The 19897-nt window shown below is 48.9% G+C and overlaps 2 protein-coding genes across 5 annotated transcripts in view; both read left to right on the top strand.

Annotated features, from left to right (window-relative positions):
* The first annotated feature begins 42 nt into the window (after window positions 1-42).
* PIGBOS1 (PIGB opposite strand 1) lies at window positions 43-5500 on the top strand. Of its 3 annotated transcripts, none has more exons than XM_075575745.1 (2): window positions 43-149; window positions 5170-5500. In XM_075575745.1, the coding sequence occupies exon 2, from the start codon at window positions 5229-5231 to the stop codon at window positions 5400-5402; it is 174 nt and encodes a 57-aa protein (XP_075431860.1). In that variant the 5' UTR covers window positions 43-149; window positions 5170-5228; the 3' UTR covers window positions 5403-5500. The 3 variants fall into 3 exon arrangements, with proteins under 3 accessions (XP_075431860.1, XP_075431859.1, XP_075431858.1); XM_075575744.1 differs by lacking the exon at window positions 43-149 and adding an exon at window positions 3586-3665; XM_075575743.1 differs by lacking the exon at window positions 43-149 and adding an exon at window positions 3665-3793.
* A 6456-nt stretch (window positions 5501-11956) lies between these two features.
* RAB27A (RAB27A, member RAS oncogene family) overlaps window positions 11957-19897 on the top strand; it is a 62381-nt gene continuing 54440 nt past the window's right edge. Inside the window, exon 1 of one of the 2 annotated variants that reach the window (XM_075575730.1) lies at window positions 11957-12067. The gene's annotated coding sequence lies outside the window, so the exon portion shown is untranslated. Of the gene's footprint in view, window positions 12097-19897 lie in introns of both variants that reach the window. The other variant, XM_075575731.1, reaches the window with a different exon arrangement.

The following is a 19897-nucleotide window of genomic DNA, read 5'->3' as shown; positions in this document are numbered from 1 at the left end:
GCGAAGCGGGAAGTTTTGGACACTGTGAGACACCGTAGCCCACCCGCATAGGGAGCTTATAATAAAACGTATTTGACACCTAGACATTTTATCCCAACACCTAGGTGAAATAATAACTGGGACATGTTTAACTTCATTGCTGCAGAGGGGTGAGGCTTCTCTCTGGCTGCAAAATATCACACACACACACACACACACACACACACACACACACACACACACACACACACACACACACACACACACACACACACACACACACACACACACACACACACACACACACACACACACACACACACACACACACACACACACACACACACACACACACACACACACACACACACACACACACACACACACACACACACACACACACACACACTCGTTTTTGAACTCTTACAAATGTAATGACATTTTTGTTGCCAAAGAAGACTGCAATGCATTGTAGCACAATGCAACTTGCTTTATGTAGGGACAACCTAGATAAGGTGCATCTAGTGTGAAACAAGATGGATGTGTGTACTAGACTGTATGGGCCCTAGGGGGTTAATTAATGAGGACATTAACGTTTCTATGTTTTTGTAGGTTGAAAAGCCATTCTTGAATAAGTCTGTGCTTACAGCCAAAACATTGGCATACTATGTAAAAATAAGAAAAATGTGACAGGGTCTGTTGTATCCTACTATTTTCACCATGTAGCTTTGTAGGATGAATGCTGACGTGGACTTCACAAGTCATTTGGAACTCCAAAATGTGTTTGATTTGGACAATATAAATGTATTTATTGTGATTTTTATTCTGTATAGGTATCCTTAGGGGATCAGTGTATATTTCACCTACACTTTAGGAATCATTATTTAAGGAAAGCTGGAGAATGTGTCAGCCCAGAAGATGCTCCGAGTCTGGGGGTGAAATGTAGGTCAGCTACTCTTAATTAGGCATGGCACCAGGAGAACTAGAGGAAAAAAGCAGGGTCCAACTAATTACAACTTGTGAGAGGTGACCTGGCAGCTGATTGATCAGAGGGTTCTGCTGGAGATCCCTAATTGTAGCCTGGGGCCCAAATAGCTTGAATATAATATTCAGTGTGAAAACAGACACTGGAGGTTTGAGACCGGTATAACATTGAGACTTTGGAGAGGAATATGTGGTGTTGTAGACAATTGGGAACAATGTCAGAAGCCCATGTCCAGTTCAAACCAGATACTGTTGAATGAGGAAAGAGTGTGGTAATGTGATCGTGAGGGAAAGAGTGTTTGGGAAACGAATGCAATGTTAATTTCCAGTCCTGGCACCAGTGAACAAATGTTGTATCCGCCTAGAATCAATCAAGTGAGACTTGATTGTGAGTGTCACTGTATGCTATGTAATATTTTCTCATAATCAGTGGGTGAGATTTATTGCAGCAAGTAGTGGAAGCTGGGAATAAGCATAAACAGCAAGCTTGACCCTACCTGTCTTTCTAACTATCAACCTATCTCCCTCCTGCCTTTTGCCTCCAAACTCCTTGAACGTCTTGTATTCTCTCGTTTTCCCCATTTTCTCAACACCTATTCTCTCCTAGACCCTTTACAATCTGGCTTCCGCACAGCTCACTCCACTGAAACAGCCCTCACTAAAATAACTAATGACCTCCATGCTGCCAAAGACAGAGGTCATTACACTCTGCTCATACTACTTGACCTCTCTGCAGCATTTGATACCGTGGACCACCCTCTTCTCCTTCACATTCTCCATACTCTTGGTATTCGTAAAAAAGCTCTATCCTGGATCTCCCCCTACCTCTCCCATTGCACTTTCAGTGTCTCGTTTGCTAACACCTACTTCTCTATCGAACTCTCTGTGGGGGTACCCAAGGGCTCTGTCCTGGGACCTCTTCTCTTTTCTCTGTACACACTTTCTCTATGTGATCTAATCACATCTCTTGGGTTTAAATATCACCTCTATGCAGACGAGACACACATTTATTTTCAACCCCTGACTTTACACCTGCTGTACAGACCAAAGTTTCTGAATATCTCTCTGCGATATCATCCTGGATGGCCCACCGCCGACTTAAACTTCACATGGCAAAAACAGAGCTCCTTATACTTCCTCCCAAACCTGGCCCTACTACCTCCTTCCACATTACTGTTGGAAGTACCATCATTCACCCAATAGCCCAAGCACGCTGTCTAGTGGCCCACTCGACTCCTCTCTCACATTCAAAACGTAGCTAAAACCTGTTGCTTTTTCCTCCGCAAAATCACAAAGATACGCCCTTTCCTCTGTTACTCGACTGCTAAAACTTTGACTCAGGCCCTCATTCTCTCCCGTCTCGATTACTGCAACCTCCTGCTGTCCGGCCTTTCTGCCTCTCACCTGTCTCCCCTACAATCTATCCTTAACACAGCTGCCAGAATCACTCTACTGTTTCCTAAATCTGTCTCCGCGTCTCGCCTGCTGAAATCACTCTCCTGGCTTCCTATCAAATTACGCATCTCACACATAATTCTCCTCCTCACTTTTAAAGCTTTACATTCTTCTGCCCCTCCTTACAACTCAGCCCTAATTTCTCGCTATGCACCATCCCGACTCTTGCGTTCTGCTCAAGGATGTCTTCTCTCTATCCCCTTTGTATCTAAAGCCCTCTCCCGCCTTAAACCTTTCTCACTGACTGCCCCACACCTCTGGAATGCCCTTCCCCTCAACACCCGACTAGCTCCCACTTAAAACCCACCTTAAGACACACTTGCTTAAAGAAGCATATGAGTAGCTATGTGGCTAATACTATACACGATACATAAAGCTTGGCCCCCTGCAGACGCACTTACCAGAATGCCCCCCTACGGTCTCTGTACTTTCTCCCTACCAATTAGATTGTAAGCTCTTCGGAGCAGGGACTCCTCCTCCACAATGTTACTTTTATGTCTGAAGCACTTCTTCCCATGATGTTTTTTTGTAGTTATTTATAGGATTATCAAGTGTATTACTACTGTACTGTGAAGCGCTATGTACATTAATGGCGCTATATAAAGAAAGACATACATACATACACATACATAGAACTAATTTCACACTTCACACTCATAGTGCTTGTATGTTAATAACACTTTATTCATTATTGATTATTTCGGTGAATGCTTGTGGAGGTGGATAACCAGTCACCCAGGACTTCCCTCATCTAATTTGAGACATTTTGATGACAAAAGCGGTAGTTCTCTCCTCGAGTCCTTGTGCCATGCTATTTTTTTTTAAGTCGTTGTGTTTCGTACATTGGTAGGGGAGTTTTTAGGTATGGGTAATGTGGGAGTGTGGTGCAGTGTGTGGTACAGTGCAGCAGTAGTGCATTGCAGTGGTGCAGCGAAATGCATTGCAGTAGTATGCTGCAGCATAGTACACTGAGGTGGTCCACTCTGATGTGCAGATCTCAGAGCTGCTACAGATTAAGGATTAATGCTGCAAAGCAATTCCCCCCACTTCATTCTGCTACTCTTACTGTCTCAATATTGTACCCAGTCATATCCATGTATTCCTACTGCCTCCATGTATCTCCCAACACGTGACATCACCAAGCCATGTGACTACAGTCACATGATGCAGGGAGCCTCTGCCCAGCCGACTGGTAGTCACATGACTTGGTGATGTCACGCAGGCATCAGAAGGACCTTCCTATTCAGGTGAGTGCTCTGAGACTGTGACCTCCATACAGATCCAGAGACACGTGTGGGGTGTGGAGGTTTCGGGGAAGAGTGCAAGAGAGTGCAGCTGATGCCGACCCTGCAACATGTTACTATACAAAACATAGGTCAGTGAGAGACGGAGGAGCTTCCCTGCAAGTGATGGGTGCCATTTACTACATGCAGTGATCACATTAGTTTAGATTGTTAGCTTTTTGGGCCAGGGACGCCTTTTCCTAATGTTACTTTTATGTCTTAAGCCCTTCTCCCCATTATGTGTTGTTATTATTATGTATATACTTGCAAAACCTGGTATAGCAACCTGGGCTGCCCCAAAGGGGTCTAAATGCATATACTGAAAACAGCAAGAGGGTGCAAGGACACAAAAACACCCTGGATGAAGATGCATGTTGCCCCGAAACGTTGGATGCTGTTATGGCTCTTTTTAGTCATTAAATCACCTTTTTGATTGTTTACTTTTTGGTGTGCTTGACTACCATGTTCATTATATTATTATTATGTCACGTGTATTACTGCTGTGAAGCGCCGTGTACTTTTTATTTATTTCTAAAATGTTTTACCAGGAAGTAATACATTGCGAGTTGCCTCTCGTTTTCAAGTATGTCCTGGGCACAGAGTTATGATAACAATACATAGTTACGTTAAATGAACAGAAGTTATACAGTCAATTCACTGACATTTCATGGATGCTGCTATATAAATAACGATAGGCATACATCAAGAATAAATAGGTGGATTCTTTCATTTATTCATCTATATATTTCCCCCCTACGTGGAAAGGAGGGTCTTTCTTGAGTTGAACCGCGTTAATGTCAGTTGTGGAGACCCCCCTACTTCTCACCTATTTAAAAAAAAAAAACCTTGAGAGGCACAGTTTAAATACACACACAACAGGAGTGGTGGTAAACCTACCTCAGGCAGCTGATCATCACCACATGGTTACATAGACATAAGTCATTCTTGTTGCAGAAGACACAAGCCTGCTCTCCTCACATGAAGCACATGCAGGGTTGCCACCACTCCCGGTTTGACCTGGAGACTACGGGTTTTGGCCACGTATCTCCGGGCTACGGGTTTATCTTGTAAATCTCCGGATGGCGGCGGGGTGCAGCGGCGTCTCCCAGCATCCTCCTGCATTTCCTCCTGCAACTCCCATGAACATGGCTGCGCCGCGCTGCCATGACAACGGGACGCTACGTGATGTCACAGCATCACGTGATGCCCGTTGCCATGGTAAGCGTCCTGTTGTCATGGCAACGTGGCGCTATTTGACGCCACACAGCCATGTTCACGGGAATTGCAGGGGGAGATGTAGGAGGATGCCGGGAGAGCCGCCGCCATCCGGAGAGTAACCAGATAAAGCTTCAGTAGATGGTGGCAACCCTGAGCACTGGGGAAACTGTTACTCACATAGTTTGGAAGTGAATCCTGAGTATGTCATAAATATAGATCATTATACATATTGTTTGCTTATTGTTCACAGATATCCAGCTTCGCAAATATTATTTAGCCTGCTCCGGATCTTGAGAAGGTGCATGGTGGATGACAATTACAGACGAGATGTATCGTCGATTTAATTTTGCCCAGATTGTGTTTGCAACTGTCCTTGGAGTTGCAGGAGGAGTGTATATTTATAAACCGATCTTTGAACAATACCGCTGGGATCAGAGACATGAAAAAGCTCCAACTGCCGAAGACTTGGGGAAAAAGGAATGAATAAGACAATCCTGACATTGTTGATTATCTTCATTAGGATTTTGCTTTGAAGTGTACCGGTATGTTCATGGAATAAAATAAAAATCTCTCTCTTTTTTTTATTTATTTGTATTTATTATTTAAAGTGGATCATGTACACTACATCACGTATTAAAATACAAATAGATCAAATGTAGCTACAAGGATGACGCTGAAAAGGAAAAACAATATACTGTAACTAAATGCAGAGCATTTGATACAGCTAATAAATTAACACACCTGGGGTCAATTGGTGGATGGCTTCATATTTTGGAATTGAGCTTTGCCGATACCTTAGGTTGCCTTGGGATACTTTAGGTCCATGGTTGGCGAGAGCGCGTGGAGGAGTGCGCGCATGCGGCGCGATCATAATGCCTTAAGGCAGCGGTGCGCAAACTGGGGGCGTTAGATTTTCCTGACGTAGTGACTCCACAGCGTCATTTGACGCCATGGCGACGCGTCGCCATAATCCGCCGGAGACAAGCTAAGGGACTTACAGAGGCCTCACGAGCCCCCCCCCGGCATTTAATTTAAATGTTATGGGAAGAGCGCGGGGCCTCTGCAAGCGCTGCGTGCCCTCTCCCCCCCCACCCAGAAAATGTTGCACCCCCCAGTATACTCACCCCTGCCTTAGGCGATGTACATTATAAATGTAAGATGGTGTCCAGACGATAAGAAAGCTGCTGTTTGAATGAATAAAGTTCCTGGGGCCCATCTTTGCTTACCACCACCCAGGCTGCACACATCCAGCGCCCCAAACAAGGCAGGTAATACCTCCCGGGTAGACAAAAAAAGGAAGAACAGCCGGAACTGCTCCGGACATTCTTTCTGTTTTGTCTATCTTTGCCTGAGACCCAGGAGGCACACGACGGAGAGAGCGTGGGAGCCCATGCAGCTGACACAGGCGCTGGATGCACAGCCACAACTACCGGCAGCTCCGTTTGCCTTGATTGCACTATCCTCTGTGGGGTGGGGGGACTAACATATGAGGTAAGAAGTCGATTTTCCTTACCTCTTGGTCCCCATCCAAGTGCCAGGCACCAGACCCCACTTACAGATCTCCCTCCAAGACGGAACTGCACATGAGATCAGACTCTTTGTCAGCATACACCCTGAGCGCATGACAGCAACACATTGAATACCTCCTGAGTAGCCAATAAATCAGACACTATGATCCGGGCCGGGAGAGTTACACATATAAATGGTACAGTTGTTATAAATTCTGATACATAATAATTTTTAAGTTTTTAAATATATCTAAAATTGCATTGCAATAACCTTGTGGCATTTGTAAACGTTTTCTGATCTGGCCCCTTCGGAAAACTAGTTGCAGAGACCCGATGTAGAGTCATCTTTATTTTATTCTGAAACCTAATGGAAAAAGATCAAATCTTTCCACCAGACTGCATTTAGTATGAAATGACATATACATGTATGTGAATGTAGTTAACATATTGTTGTGGGTGTGAGTAAGATTAGGAATTAGAAGCCACATCAGTGTCAGGTTCTTAGAAATGTATTTTGCGCCCATTGGTAAAACCACCGAATGAACGCCACGGATCTTGATACTTGTTAAACGATTAATTCGTAAGAAATTGTTCATCTTGTCCAGCTAAAAGAGTAGTATGTTTTTCATGTTGTATACACCATATTTTCTCTTCTGCTTAATCTTGCTTATACACATCTACGTTGCCAGACGTCCAGTATATACAGGATTGTCCCTTATTTCATTGACTTGTCCGGGAAAGGTCTGTCGGGACGTATAATTGTCCCGTATTTTCGCGCCTTGACGTGAAATGCCTGAACTTAATATTGCTGTAATTAAATCAGTCATAAATATGTAATAGATTTCTACTTGGGTGTAATTGTTCCCTTTTCCGATAGATGTCGCCGTACTAAATTAGTACAATAATTAAGTTAGGATACTGTCTGCTTATCTTATAATACAATGACCCCCACCCCTATAGGCGTTACATTCTCTCCCACCGCTACGTGTTAGTTCAGCGCGCGTCTTTCCTCCGGCCAAGCGCAGAGATGAAAAAAAACAAAGAATATAGCAGTCAAATGGGAGATACCATTCAGCCCGAAGCATTTGCAAATCCACTCATCACTCCTTATGATGTCCCACTTTCATACTGGATTTTGGTATCCCGTAACCTAAATCAGGGGTGTGCAAAGTGGGGGGGGTGTGCAAAGTGGGGCGCGTGCCCCCCCCCCCCCCCAAGATTGTTCTGCGGGGCGGGCGCGGCGGTTGCAGAGGTCCCACGCTCTTCCCCAAGGGATTTAAATTAAATGAGGCCTCTGCAACATCAACTTACCTTGATACTGCCTGCGTCAGGACTTACCTCCATGGCAACGCTGCATCACACTATGGCAATGCGGCGTGAAATGACGCTGTGGGTCACGTGAAGTGACGTCACATGACCCTGCTGCGTCATTTGATGCCACATCAAGGTAAGGGGGGGGGGGGGCGCGAGCACCAGAGGAGACAAGGCAGGGGGGCACAGCACCAAAGTTTGCGCTCCCCTGTTCTAAATACATCAATGTGGCAGCCCTATATCTATCACTACTGATTGTCCTGCAGGTGGCAGCACACGTTCTCTTTTTGTGTATAAGATGCAGTATTTTGTAGTTACTCCCTGCACTGAATAGTGCAGCCAGAGGAGGCCACAAATACAGGTTTCTAATATAAGGTTTCAGTATAATAATAATAATAATAACTTCATTTCATATAGCACTTTTCTCCTAATGGAATTCAGGGCGCTTCCCAATTACAGTATTGAGCGCAGTACGTAGGAATTATTACAGACACAGTCCCTGACCAGATGAGCTTACAATCTATGATTTTGGTGCCTGAAGCACAGGGAGATAAAGTAACTTGCCCAACCAAGGTCACAAGGAGCTAACATCAGAAATTGGACCAGGTTCCCCTACCTTAAACTCAGTGGCATTGTTTACAGTGTCAGTGACTTTACTCTCTGAGCCACTCCTTCACAGGGCAATTTGTGTATGAATTTGCCAGTTGAAATAAATGCTTTCAGCTATTTCCCTGGGCCTTTTAACAGCAAAATGGTTCAGATAGAACCTTAACCGGTTTTAGCAGCACTGTGTGTAAATCCTTTGCCATTATACCACTACCAACCATTTCTATTTCTTCCCTCTGTCTCTATTATGACGGGTTGAAACACCCGTCCAAAAAATGAATGCTTCAGATGTACAAAAACACTCTGGGTGCTATATATACCGTATTGGCCTGAATATAGTACGGCCTCACACATAATACGACCCTAATGTTTTGAAGATGTTCTACATGAAAAAATAAAAGGTGTTAGGCTGCGCGTTTAATACGAGGACAGATTTAGGAAGGACATTTTTAGGGAAAAAACATAGCCCTATATTCACGCCAGTACGGTATATAGGGGTTCCGGTTTTAGGTTGTAACCGGAAAATCGCTACCGATTCATAATCTGGCATTTCCACTTACAACCGATAAAAAACAAAAATGAAGCGTCATGTCCTATGAGTTTCACCTCTATTAACAGCCCAGCCACAGGTAGGAGACAAACGCCAACATGGGGTAATATGAAAACGGAAAATACGTGCACAGATAAACGCCAAATTCTGACCAGTGTCAGGTTTTTTTCATTGTTAACACTGAGAAACACAGATTTTGAAAAAACAGAAACAAATTGAAAATGTAATAAGGTAATGGTTAGTGGGGTGGGGGGGGGGGGGGGGGGCAATGAAAGACTGGGATAGAGGTCCGAGGCCTGGTATTAGGCCAGAATGGTCAAAAAAAGTTATAATAGCAGCTCCTCCCTGGCCCCCTTGTTTTTATCAGGGTGGGAACTAGCAGAGCGGTTCCATCGGTGACATTGCTTCGAGCCCCGCGATTGCAGACGCCCGGCACTCTTCCCACAACAATAAGGTAATAAGGTAATGGGAAAGGTATACAGGGATATACCAAATAAGTATACATGTGAAGGATGTTGATCCAGGGATTCATCCGATTGCCAATTCTTGGAGTCAGGAAGGAATTAATTTTTCCCCTTAATGGGGTTTTGTAATGGGGTTTGCTTCCTCTGGATCAATAAGTAAGTATAGATATAGGATAAAGTATCTGTTGTCTAAATTTAGCATAGGTTGAACTTGATGGACCTACGTCTTTTTTCAACCTCATCAACTATGTAACTATGTAATAGTCGGGGAAGAGCGCTGGGCCTCTCTGTCTTTTACATTCTCCGGCGGCCTCTCCTCCTGTAGGATCACGTTATCATGGCGCTGTGACGTCAAATGGTGTCACGTTGCCATGGCGCTGTGACATCACGTGATGTCGCAATGACACGCGGCGTCACGTTGCTAGGACAATGGGGCGTCCGGTGGGGGCGGCGTTGCCACGATAACACGGCGGCCCATTGTCATGGCAATGCGACGCCATTTGACGTCGCAGCTCCATGATGACGGGACGCTGAGGAGATGCCAAAGGAGAAGGTAAGAAGCTCCACACCACATGTTCCTGCACCGAGCCCCACGATAATCCAAGCCGGCCCTGGGAACCAGAGAGTCACCAGAGTTGAACTACGTTATTTTCAGCTCCACGGACCCCTGGTAAAAGTAGCGTGGGTACTTCCTGGTATTTAAATCCCCCACGTGTGGGCCAATAGATGGCATTGCAGCTTCCTATTGGCCTGCGTGATGCAAGGAGATTTGTACTGCCATCTTGTTTCCCCTGGAGGGGACTGGAACACGCTGCTTTTATCTGTATCTCGGAAACAAGGGGGTCCCTGGAGCTGAAAATAACGAGTTTCTGCTTCAGAAGCACCTGGCTCCCACTCTGGTTAAAAAAGAAAGGTGTATTGACTGGAGGAGGGGCTTCAAATGCTGAGGGAGGGACTATGTGTAACTGGAGGAGGGGCTTCATGTGCTGGGGGAGGGACTATGTGTAACTGGAGGAGGGGCTTCATGTGCTGGGGGAGGGACTATGTGTAACTGGAGGAGGGGCTTCATATGCTGGGGGAGGGACTATGTGTGACTGGAGGAGGGGCTTCACATGCTGGGGGAGGGACTATGTGTTACTGGAGGAGGGGCTTCAAATGCTGGGGGAGGGACTATGTGTAACTGGAGGTGGCGCTTCACATGCTGGGGGAGGGACTATGTGTAACTGGAGGTGGGGCTTCACATGCTGGGGGAGGGACTATGTGTAACTGGAGGAGGGGCTTCAAATGCTGGGGGACGGACTATGTGTAACTGGAGGAGGGGCTTCAAATGCTGGGAGAGGGACTATGTGTAACTGCAGGAGGGGCTTCATGTGCTGGGGGAGGGACTATGTGTAAATGGAGGAGGGGCTTCACATGCTGGGGGAGGGACTATGTGTAACTGGAGGAGGGGCTTCAAATGCTGGGGGAGGGACTATGTGTAACTGGAGGAGGGGCTTCAAATGCTGGGGGAGGGACTATGTGTAACTGGAGGAGGGGCTTCTTGTGCTGGGGGAGGGACTATGTGTAACTGGAGGAGGGGCTTCATGTGCTGGGGGAGGGACTATGTGTAACTGGAGGTGGGGCTTCATGTGCTGGGGGAGTTACTATGTGTGACTGGAGGAGGGGCTTCACATGCTGGGGGAGGGACTATGTGTAACTAGACGAGGGGCTTCACATACTGGGGGAGGGACTATGTGTAACTGGAGGAGGGGCTTCACATACTGCGGGAGGGACTATGTGTAACTGGAGGAGGGGCTTCATGCTGGGGGAGGGACTATGTGTGACTGGAGGAGGGGCTTCCCATGCTGGGGGAGGGACTATGTGTAACTAGAGGAGGGGCTTCACATACTGGGGGAGGGACTATGTGTAACTGGAGGAGGGGCTTCACATACTGGGGGAGGGACTATGTGTAACTGGAGGAGGGGCTTCACATACTGGGGGAGGGACTATGTGTGACTGGTGGAGGGGCTTCATGCTGGGGGAGGGTTATATATATATATTATGGGTGGGAGGGTTTACATTAATGAGGGGTGGGTTTCATTTGACTGAGGACAGGGCTTTACACATGACAGTGAGAAGAGCTTCATATGATTGAGGGCGGGGCTTCACATGACAGTGGGAGGGGCTTCATATGATTGAGGGCGGGGCTTCACATGACAGTGGGAGGCGTTTCCATGACAGTGGGAGGAGTTTACATGGTAGTGGGAGGGGCTTCATCCGATTGAGGGCGGAGCTTCAAATGACAGTGGGAGGGGCTTCATGTGATTGAGGGCGGGGCTTCACGTGACTGGAAAACGCTATTAGAACTTTAACAAAACACACCCACGGGGAGGGGCTTGTTGTGACCAGACAAGCTCATCCGACTAGGGGTTCAGCTTCACATAGTAACCCCCGCCCCCCAATACCTCAATCAATGTGTGGGATGGGCTGTCTTATGTGGGGGGCGTGGTCTGGTCCAGGCTAAGGCGGGGCTTAACGTGAGCGTCCTCCTGGGGGCGTGGTCTGGTCCAGGCTAATGCGGGGCTTAACGTTAGCGTCCTCCTGGGGGCGTGGTCTGGTCCAGGCTAAGGCGGGGCTTAACGTGAGCGTCCCCCTGGGGGCGTGGCCAGGCACCGGTTCGGGATGTCAGTGGTAAAACAATCCAAAAAAGGCGAGAGCGGAGAGCGGCCGGTATGTGGGGGCGGTGTCGGGGGTCCGAGGTGTGGGAGCGGGGACATTACTGTTACATTCTGTGGGGCGAGTGACCGGGATCCATCCCATTCCTGTGTATAAGACAAGTCATGTGTGCAGAGGGATCCCATTCCTGTGTATAGCGGGGTGCGCGAGGGGTGAGAGGGATCCCATTCCTGTGTATAGCAGGGTGCGCGAGGGGTGAGAGGGATCCCATTCATTTGGTGTCTGCAGGGTTAATGATGATATGTATGAGAGAGTTACCTGCACGTGAAGTTACTCCAGCTAAATGTATAGGACATGTGGTGACACTGCACAGAGGGGTGCACCCAGTGACACTGCACAGGGGGGGGGTGCACCCAGTGACACTGCACAGAGGGGTGCACCCAGTGACACTGCACAGAGGGGGGGTGCAGCCAGTGACACTGCACAGAGGGGGGGTGCACCCAGTGACACTGCACAGAGGGGGGGTGCAGCCAGTGACACTGCACAGAGGGGGGGGGGGGGTGCAGCCAGTGACACTGCACAGAGGGGGGATGCAGCCAGTGACACTGCACAGAGGGGGATGCACCCAGTGACACTGCACAGAGAGGTGTGCACCCAGTGACACTGCACAGAGGGGTGCATCCAGTGACACTGCACAGAGGGGAGTGCATCCAGTGACACTGCACAGAGGGGTGCATCCAGTGACTGCACAGAGGGGGGTGCATCCAGTGACACTGCACAGAGGGGGGTGCATCCAGTGACACTGCACAGAGGGGGGTGCATCCAGTGACACTGCACAGAGGGGTGCATCCAGTGACTGCACAGAGGGAGGTGCATCCAGTGACTGCACAGAGGGAGGTGCATCCAGTGACACTGCACAGAGGGGTGCATCCAGTGACACTGCACAGAGGGGGGTGCATCCAGTGACACTGCACAGAGGGGGGTGCATCCAGTGACACTGCACAGAGGGGGGTGCACCCAGTGACATTGCACAGAGGGGGGTGCACCCAGTGACATTGCACAGACGGGGTGCATCCAGTGACACTGCACAGAGGGGTGCATCCAGTGACACTGCACAGAGGGGGGTGCACCCAGTGACATTGCACAGAGGGGGTGCATCCAGTGACACTGCACAGAGGGGTGCATCCAGTGACACTGCACAGAGGGGGGTGCACCCAGTGACACTGCACAGAGGGGGTGCATCCAGTGACACTGCACATAGGGGGTGCATCCAGTGACACTGCACATAGGGGGTGCATCCAGTGACACTGCACAGAGGGGGGATGCACCCAGTGACACTGCATAGAGGGGGTGCATCCAGTGACACTGCACAGAGGGGGTGCATCCAGTGACACTGCACAGAGGAGGGGGGGTGCATCCAGTGACACTGCACAGAGGAGGGGGTGCATCCAGTGACACTGCACAGAGGAGGGGCTGTGCATCCACTGAAACTGCACAGAGGAGGGGGGGTGCATCCAGTGACACTGCACAGAGGAGGGGGGGGGGTGCATCCAGTGACACTGCACAGAGGAGGGGGTGCATCCAGTGACACTGCACAGAGGAGGGGCTGTGCATCCACTGAAACTGCACAGAGGAGGGGGGGTGCATCCAGTGACACTGCACAGAGGAGGGGGTTGCATCCAGTGACACTGCACAGAGGAGGGGGATGCATCCAGTGACACTGCACAGAGGGGGGTGCACCCAGTGACATTGCACAGAGGGGGTGCATCCAGTGACACTGCACAGAGGGGGGCGCACCCAGTGACATTGCACAGACGGGGTGCATCCAGTGACACTGCTTAGAGGGGGTGCATCCAGTGACACTGCACAGAGGGGGTGCATCCAGTGACACTGCACAGAGGGGGGATGCAGCCAGTGACACTGCACAGAGGGGGTGCATCCAGTGACACTGCACAGAGGGGGGATGCAGCCAGTGACACTGCACAGAGGGGGTGCACCCAGTGACACGGCACAGAGGGGGTGCACCGAGTGACACTGCACAGAGGGGGTGCACCCAGTGACACTGCACAGAGGGGGTGCACCCAGTGACACTGCACAGAGGGGGTGCACCCAGTGACACTGCACATAGGGGGTGCACCCAGTGACACTGCACATAGGGGGTGCACCCAGTGACACTGCACAGAGGGGTGCATCCAGTGACACTGCACAGAGGATGGGGGGTGCATCCAGTGACACTGCACAGAGGAGGGGGGGTGCATCCAGTGACACTGCACAGAGGAGGGGGGTGCATCCAGTGACGCTGCACAGAGGAGGGGCTGTGCATCCACTGACACTGCACAGAGGAGGGGGGGGGTGCATCCAGTGACACTGCACAGAGGAGGGGGGGTGCATCCAGTGACACTGCACAGAGGAGGGGGGTGCACCCAGTGACACTGCACAGAGGAGGGGGGTGCACCCAGTGACACTGCACAGAGGAGGGGGGTTCACCCATTGACACTCCACAGGGGGGGGTGCACCCAGTGACACTGCACAGAGTGGGGGGGGGTGCACCCAGTGACACTGCAGAGAGGGGGGGGGTGCACCCAGTGACACTGCACCGAGGAGGGGGGTGCACCCAGTGACACTGCACCGAGGAGGGGGGTGCACCCAGTGACACTGCGCAAGGGGGGGTGGCGCACTGAGCGACACTGCACAAGGGGCGCACCGAGTGACTGCACAGCGGGGGTCGGTTGGTGCAACGAGTGACACTGCACAGGGTGGGGGGCCACGAGTGACACTGCACAGGGTGGGGGGGCCACGAGTGACACTGCACAGGGGGAGGGCACGAGTAACACTGCACAGGGTTGGGCGCACTGAGGGACACTGCACAGGGTGGGGCGCACTGAGGGACACTGCACAGGGTGGGGCGCACCGAGTGACGGCACAGCAGGGGGTCGGGGGAACAACAAGTGACACTGCACGGGGGACGAGTGACACTGCACAGGGGGGAGCAACGAGTGACAATGTCCGCGGGGGGGGGGGGGGCACCCAGTGGCAACTTATCCCTCTTGTAGCAGTGACGGGGATAATAAAAGATTCATGCATTTAACACCGTGGGTTTTAACAGATCTTGCCTGCAAATGCCCCAGATCCATATTTGAGAACTTATTATAAAACATCATCTTTCGTTCTGAGAGATATTTGGCCCCAGCACATCCACCCCAGTAGTCACTTCAGTCACTAACATCAATCATTTGGGGCATAATGAATGAAGTGAAAACAGTGGAACATTTGTTTCCTCATTTGTACAAATCGGGAAAAACTCCGGCCCACATTCAACATGCTGTGAAACCGGCTTCTCTCTGTTCATACCAGCTCCATTCCATCATCTCAATGAAGAGGACGATGGTTTCCCAGGATATACGATAAGGGTCTCGTTCTTCCTTCCTGCATTGTAGGAATCGCACTTCACGTGACTGACATTGTATATCCCCTTGGTTTAGAACAGGGCTGGCCAACTCCTGTCCTCCAGGACCACCAACAAGTCCTGTTTTAAGGATATCCCTGCTTCAGTACAGGTGGCTCAGGCATTCTGACTCAGCCACTGATTTAGCCACCTGTGTTGAAACAGGGATATCCTGAAAACCCGACATGGTGGTGATCCTTGAGGACAGGAGTTGGCCACCCCTGGTTTAGAAGAATACTCTAATCCAGTATGGCGCTGGTTCCCAACTCCAGCCTTCAAGGACCACCAGCAGTCCAGTTTTGAAGTATATCCCTGCTTGAGCACAGATCAGAAATGATTGGGCTCCCTGTGGTCAAGTGAGGCTCTCCTTAAACCCTGCACTGTTAGGGATCTTGGAGGACTGAAGTTGGGAACCACTTCAGTATGGAATAACTGGCTAAGCACTTTGGACTAGTTCTGGTCTCATCTCAGAACCGACATACATTTGGGGGGGGGGGTGGGGGGGACGCAGCTTGCTTCTACCAATATTAGTTACTAATAGACTATTATTGTGAATATTATTATCCTGCATTTGTAAAGCGCCAGCACGGTATAGGGTGACATCAATGTAATTGTCTTATTAAATAACAGTGATGCTTTATTCATTGCTTATTTGTGTAAAGAAAGGAAAGGGAAAAAGACACGATTGGCAGACGTGAATGCATCATGTGTTTCCGAAACAAAATTGTGTATACGTTCAGAAAATGTATTAATTTGTTGTTTTTCTTCTCTTGCAAAAGACTGATCTGCTGGGTCTTAATTTAGAAAGTGGGAGCTTCAGGCAAAATTCTGCATTATTTTTTTTTTCAAATCCATAAATAAGTTATGTTGTATTTCCTGAAACGAGATCATTTGACACCGGGATGGAGGGTTAACATGACCTTGCATAAGAATACGTTGAATTAGTGCAGAACTGAATGTCCTGTACATTGTATTTGATATAACACCGGTGTGCCTTGAGCGCTGACTTGGGCACAGCTGCTTTGTGATCTCCCCTCCTCCTCTCCCTCGCAGTTCTAAATATCATTATTAATTGTTACTGAACATGCTGCTGATGAGATGACCTGAACTGTTCTTGGAAGCAATTAACACGGACCATGGAAGCTTAAAAGGCCCTATGGACCTCAGCCATGCATGTCATCCTTGTTAGAGTTCATTTCATTGTTTACTACAATGCAGTATATCATTCTGGTCTATTCCATTCTTTATCCTGTGAGCCGCACAGTGGGGATTGTGTACTAAGGAGAGAATATATTTGTGCTATTACATACTTTTGCATCAGTGTAAAAAGCCTTGGGGTTTAATATTTGCTGCAAACGTCCAACTTTAACATGACCCTTATAAATATGGTGTAGGCGTGCTACATGCTGGGCTGCAAAGCTACAAAAGCTATAGAGAATTGACACCAATATTTCCTTCATTTTTTTCCCCCCACATGCTTTTAGTGTATCAGAAAGTTAAGGGTTGCCATCCACACCGGCTTTGGATGTGTTTATTTGCTGTGATAATGAGATGCTACAGGCCAGATGTAAAAGTAAGCAGAACTGCAGGACACGGTGTGTAAACGGGGCATCTGCCCTTATACGCTTGCACTGTGGCCTCTTAGCATTAAAAAATAACAGAAACGTCATAACTATTTCTTGTAGTGAGAATAATCTCTGAAAATGAAAACTTAGCCGCGTGTTCAACGGATAATGTTGTATTTCCCCAGCGCTGCTGAAATGCAGAGCACAGTTTGTTGCTTCAATATTAAGAAATCGAATGTTCCAATCAGCTTTGCAAAACGAGTTAAGGATGGAGCGTTTTATCTCTTCACAGCGCCTGTGGCGTAACAGGAAGCAGTGGTACAGAGAGGGCAGCCGTGGGCTGATGTTTCCATAGATAAAACACAGTGGCTTCCACCAAATGATTGTGACAGTTTGTCATTAGTAACAGACTTTTTTGTGCGTGAGAGTTGGGGGGTTTCTCAACGTTTTATCACCGCTTTGCCCACTGTAAACACTCAACTCCCAGTGGCGGATCTCCCAATTGCCCCGAACCTTGGGCGGCAACATTTGGGTGAGGCAATTTTTCTTTTTTTCCCCATATACAAAGGCCCCGCTCTGTTTCCCACTGATTGCCGGGGGAGAGCGTGGGGCCTCTGTAAAGGTCTCTTACCTTCTCCAACGGGCTGCCCTCCTTCTGTGGCATCACATGGCAACACGTTGCCATGACAATGTGATGTCACATGGCGTTATGTTGGCATGGAAATGCGTCGTCACGTGACGCTGCAGGAGGAGGAGGCCTGGTCAGCTAAAAGGTAAGGGTCTATGGGCGGACATATACACATATACACATATACACACACATACACGCATAATATATATGTAAAGTTTATTATAGCTAAATACGGTAATTGAACTAGTGTATTGTTGTGACGTGGAATATGCAGTGATACATAGAGTCAAAGTATTCTATATCTCCCCAGGGATTATAAATGTTCTTATCATAAAGTAGCCTAATAAAACATCCAAACTGGGAAAGATTATAGACTGCATAATGTACTCTGCAAAATATTTGTCCACAGACAAAAAGTTAGCATCTGGAGCCATGAACTGCCCTGCTATTACTAAATATAAGAAGGGATAGAGAAAGATGGCGCTAACGATTTATATGTAACTAGCTGAGAGACCCGGCGCTGCCCGGGGAGAGGTGAGGCCAGCAAAGAGGAGCGGCGGGTGGTAGTGTTGTGACCGGGGGGAGGGGGGTTGGTGGTGGGGGAGAGGTGAGGCCAGCGCCGAGGAGCGGTGGGTGGTAGTGGTGTGGATGGTCCTGCTAAGTGAGATTCCTAATCCAAGTGAGGGCAAGAGGTGCAATGTGAGGGGTGGGGTGAGTGGGGCGGGGGGTGAGTCCGTGGCCAATGACACAGGGGGAACACAGGGCCAATCACGCAGGGAGAAGATATACACACAAACATTATTTCAGACTTATAGATATAGATTACAAGAAGTCAGAAGCCTAAGGCCGCGGGCATGGTCAGCGCTTAGCCGCGCTCACGCTTGTTAGTGAGCCCCTGCAGCCGCAACGTGAGTGGCTTTGGCAGGGGCTCGTGCACGCTTCCGCAGGCGTGCGGAGGCGTAGCAGACAGAAAAATGTACGTTTCAGCGCGGAGGGGAGCGGAGGGCCGGTCACGTGAGCGGTTCGCCCAATGAGGGCGAACCAGCTCCATGATGTCACTGGCCCGCCCATTGACACGCCCCCGGACGGCGCGAGTAGTAAGGCCAAGGAAAGCACCCGCTTTCCCTCAGCCTCCGTGCGCCTCCGCACGGCTGCACTCTCTATGGACTCAGCCTAAGTGTGTGACCATATGTGTCTATATGTAGGAAACATTGCAAGAGGAACGGGTTTATACATATGTTGCGATGTTTTAACATTCCCAAACACAGATGTAACAATGTTGGGACTATTGTGATGGGACTGTTAAATCCATTATCTTAGTACAGCGGTGCGCAAACTGGGGGGCACGACCCCCAGGGGGGGCGCGAGACTGCCGACGGGGGGGGCACGGGGTTTACAGAGGCCCCGCGCGCTTCCCGAAGGCACTTAAATTAAGTGCCGGGGGAGCTGCAGGGCCTCTGTAAACCTAACTTACCGTGGCTCCGGCGGCTTCCTCCCTGCGTCGCCATGGCAACTCTGCGGCAAAATGACGCTGCGAGGTCATGTGACGTCACATTGCTATGGCAACGTGACGTCATTACGCCGGAGCGCGGGTAACTTGGGGTTGGGGGGGGGGGGGCGCGGGAGTAAGGGGACAGCCGGCAGGGGGGCGCAGGGAAAAAAGTTTGCGCCCCCCTGTCTTAGTAGAATGATAACCATATAGCAAAGGAAGATTATGTGACACAAAATGTGAAAACCTCAGCAATTAAATAGATCAAGGAAATATAGACATATACAAGATCACACCATCAAGATTGTATACATAAATGAAAATTCACATGCATGGATCATAAAAAGATATACATGTATAAGGCTAACTTCTTATGCAACAAGGGATATATTTATGGTAATTTTTGTGAACATCACTCTATTCAGCATTCCAGACAGATTTTATAACAACTAATTGCGGCTGAATTGTGAGCTACATAGTAATGTGTGTTTACATTGTTATTTTCTTTCCCTTGATCCAGTAGGGAAGTACAATATAATAGAATAGCTGAGATCTATTTTAAGTGCATATAGGAGAAGGAGCGGCTCAGTGAGTAAAGACACTGACTGGCACTGAGTGTAAAGCAGGGGAACTGGTTCAATTTCCGGTGTCGGCACCTTGGGCAAGTTACTTTATCTCCCTGTGCCTCAGGCACCAAAAACATAGATTGTAAGCTCCACTGGGCAGGGACTGTGCCTGCAAAATGTCTATGTAA

This window comes from Ascaphus truei, chromosome 18, assembly GCF_040206685.1.
Source record: "Ascaphus truei isolate aAscTru1 chromosome 18, aAscTru1.hap1, whole genome shotgun sequence".
In the NCBI taxonomy this organism is placed as follows: domain Eukaryota; kingdom Metazoa; phylum Chordata; class Amphibia; order Anura; family Ascaphidae; genus Ascaphus; species Ascaphus truei.
Note: the sequence above shows the minus strand (reverse complement) of the source record. Positions and strands in the feature narration are given on the sequence as shown.

Excerpts from the sequence above, each read along its gene's own strand:
- PIGBOS1 (XM_075575745.1), top strand. The coding sequence starts at position 5,229 with ATGACAATTACAGACGAGATGTATCGTCGATTTAATTTTGCCCAGATT.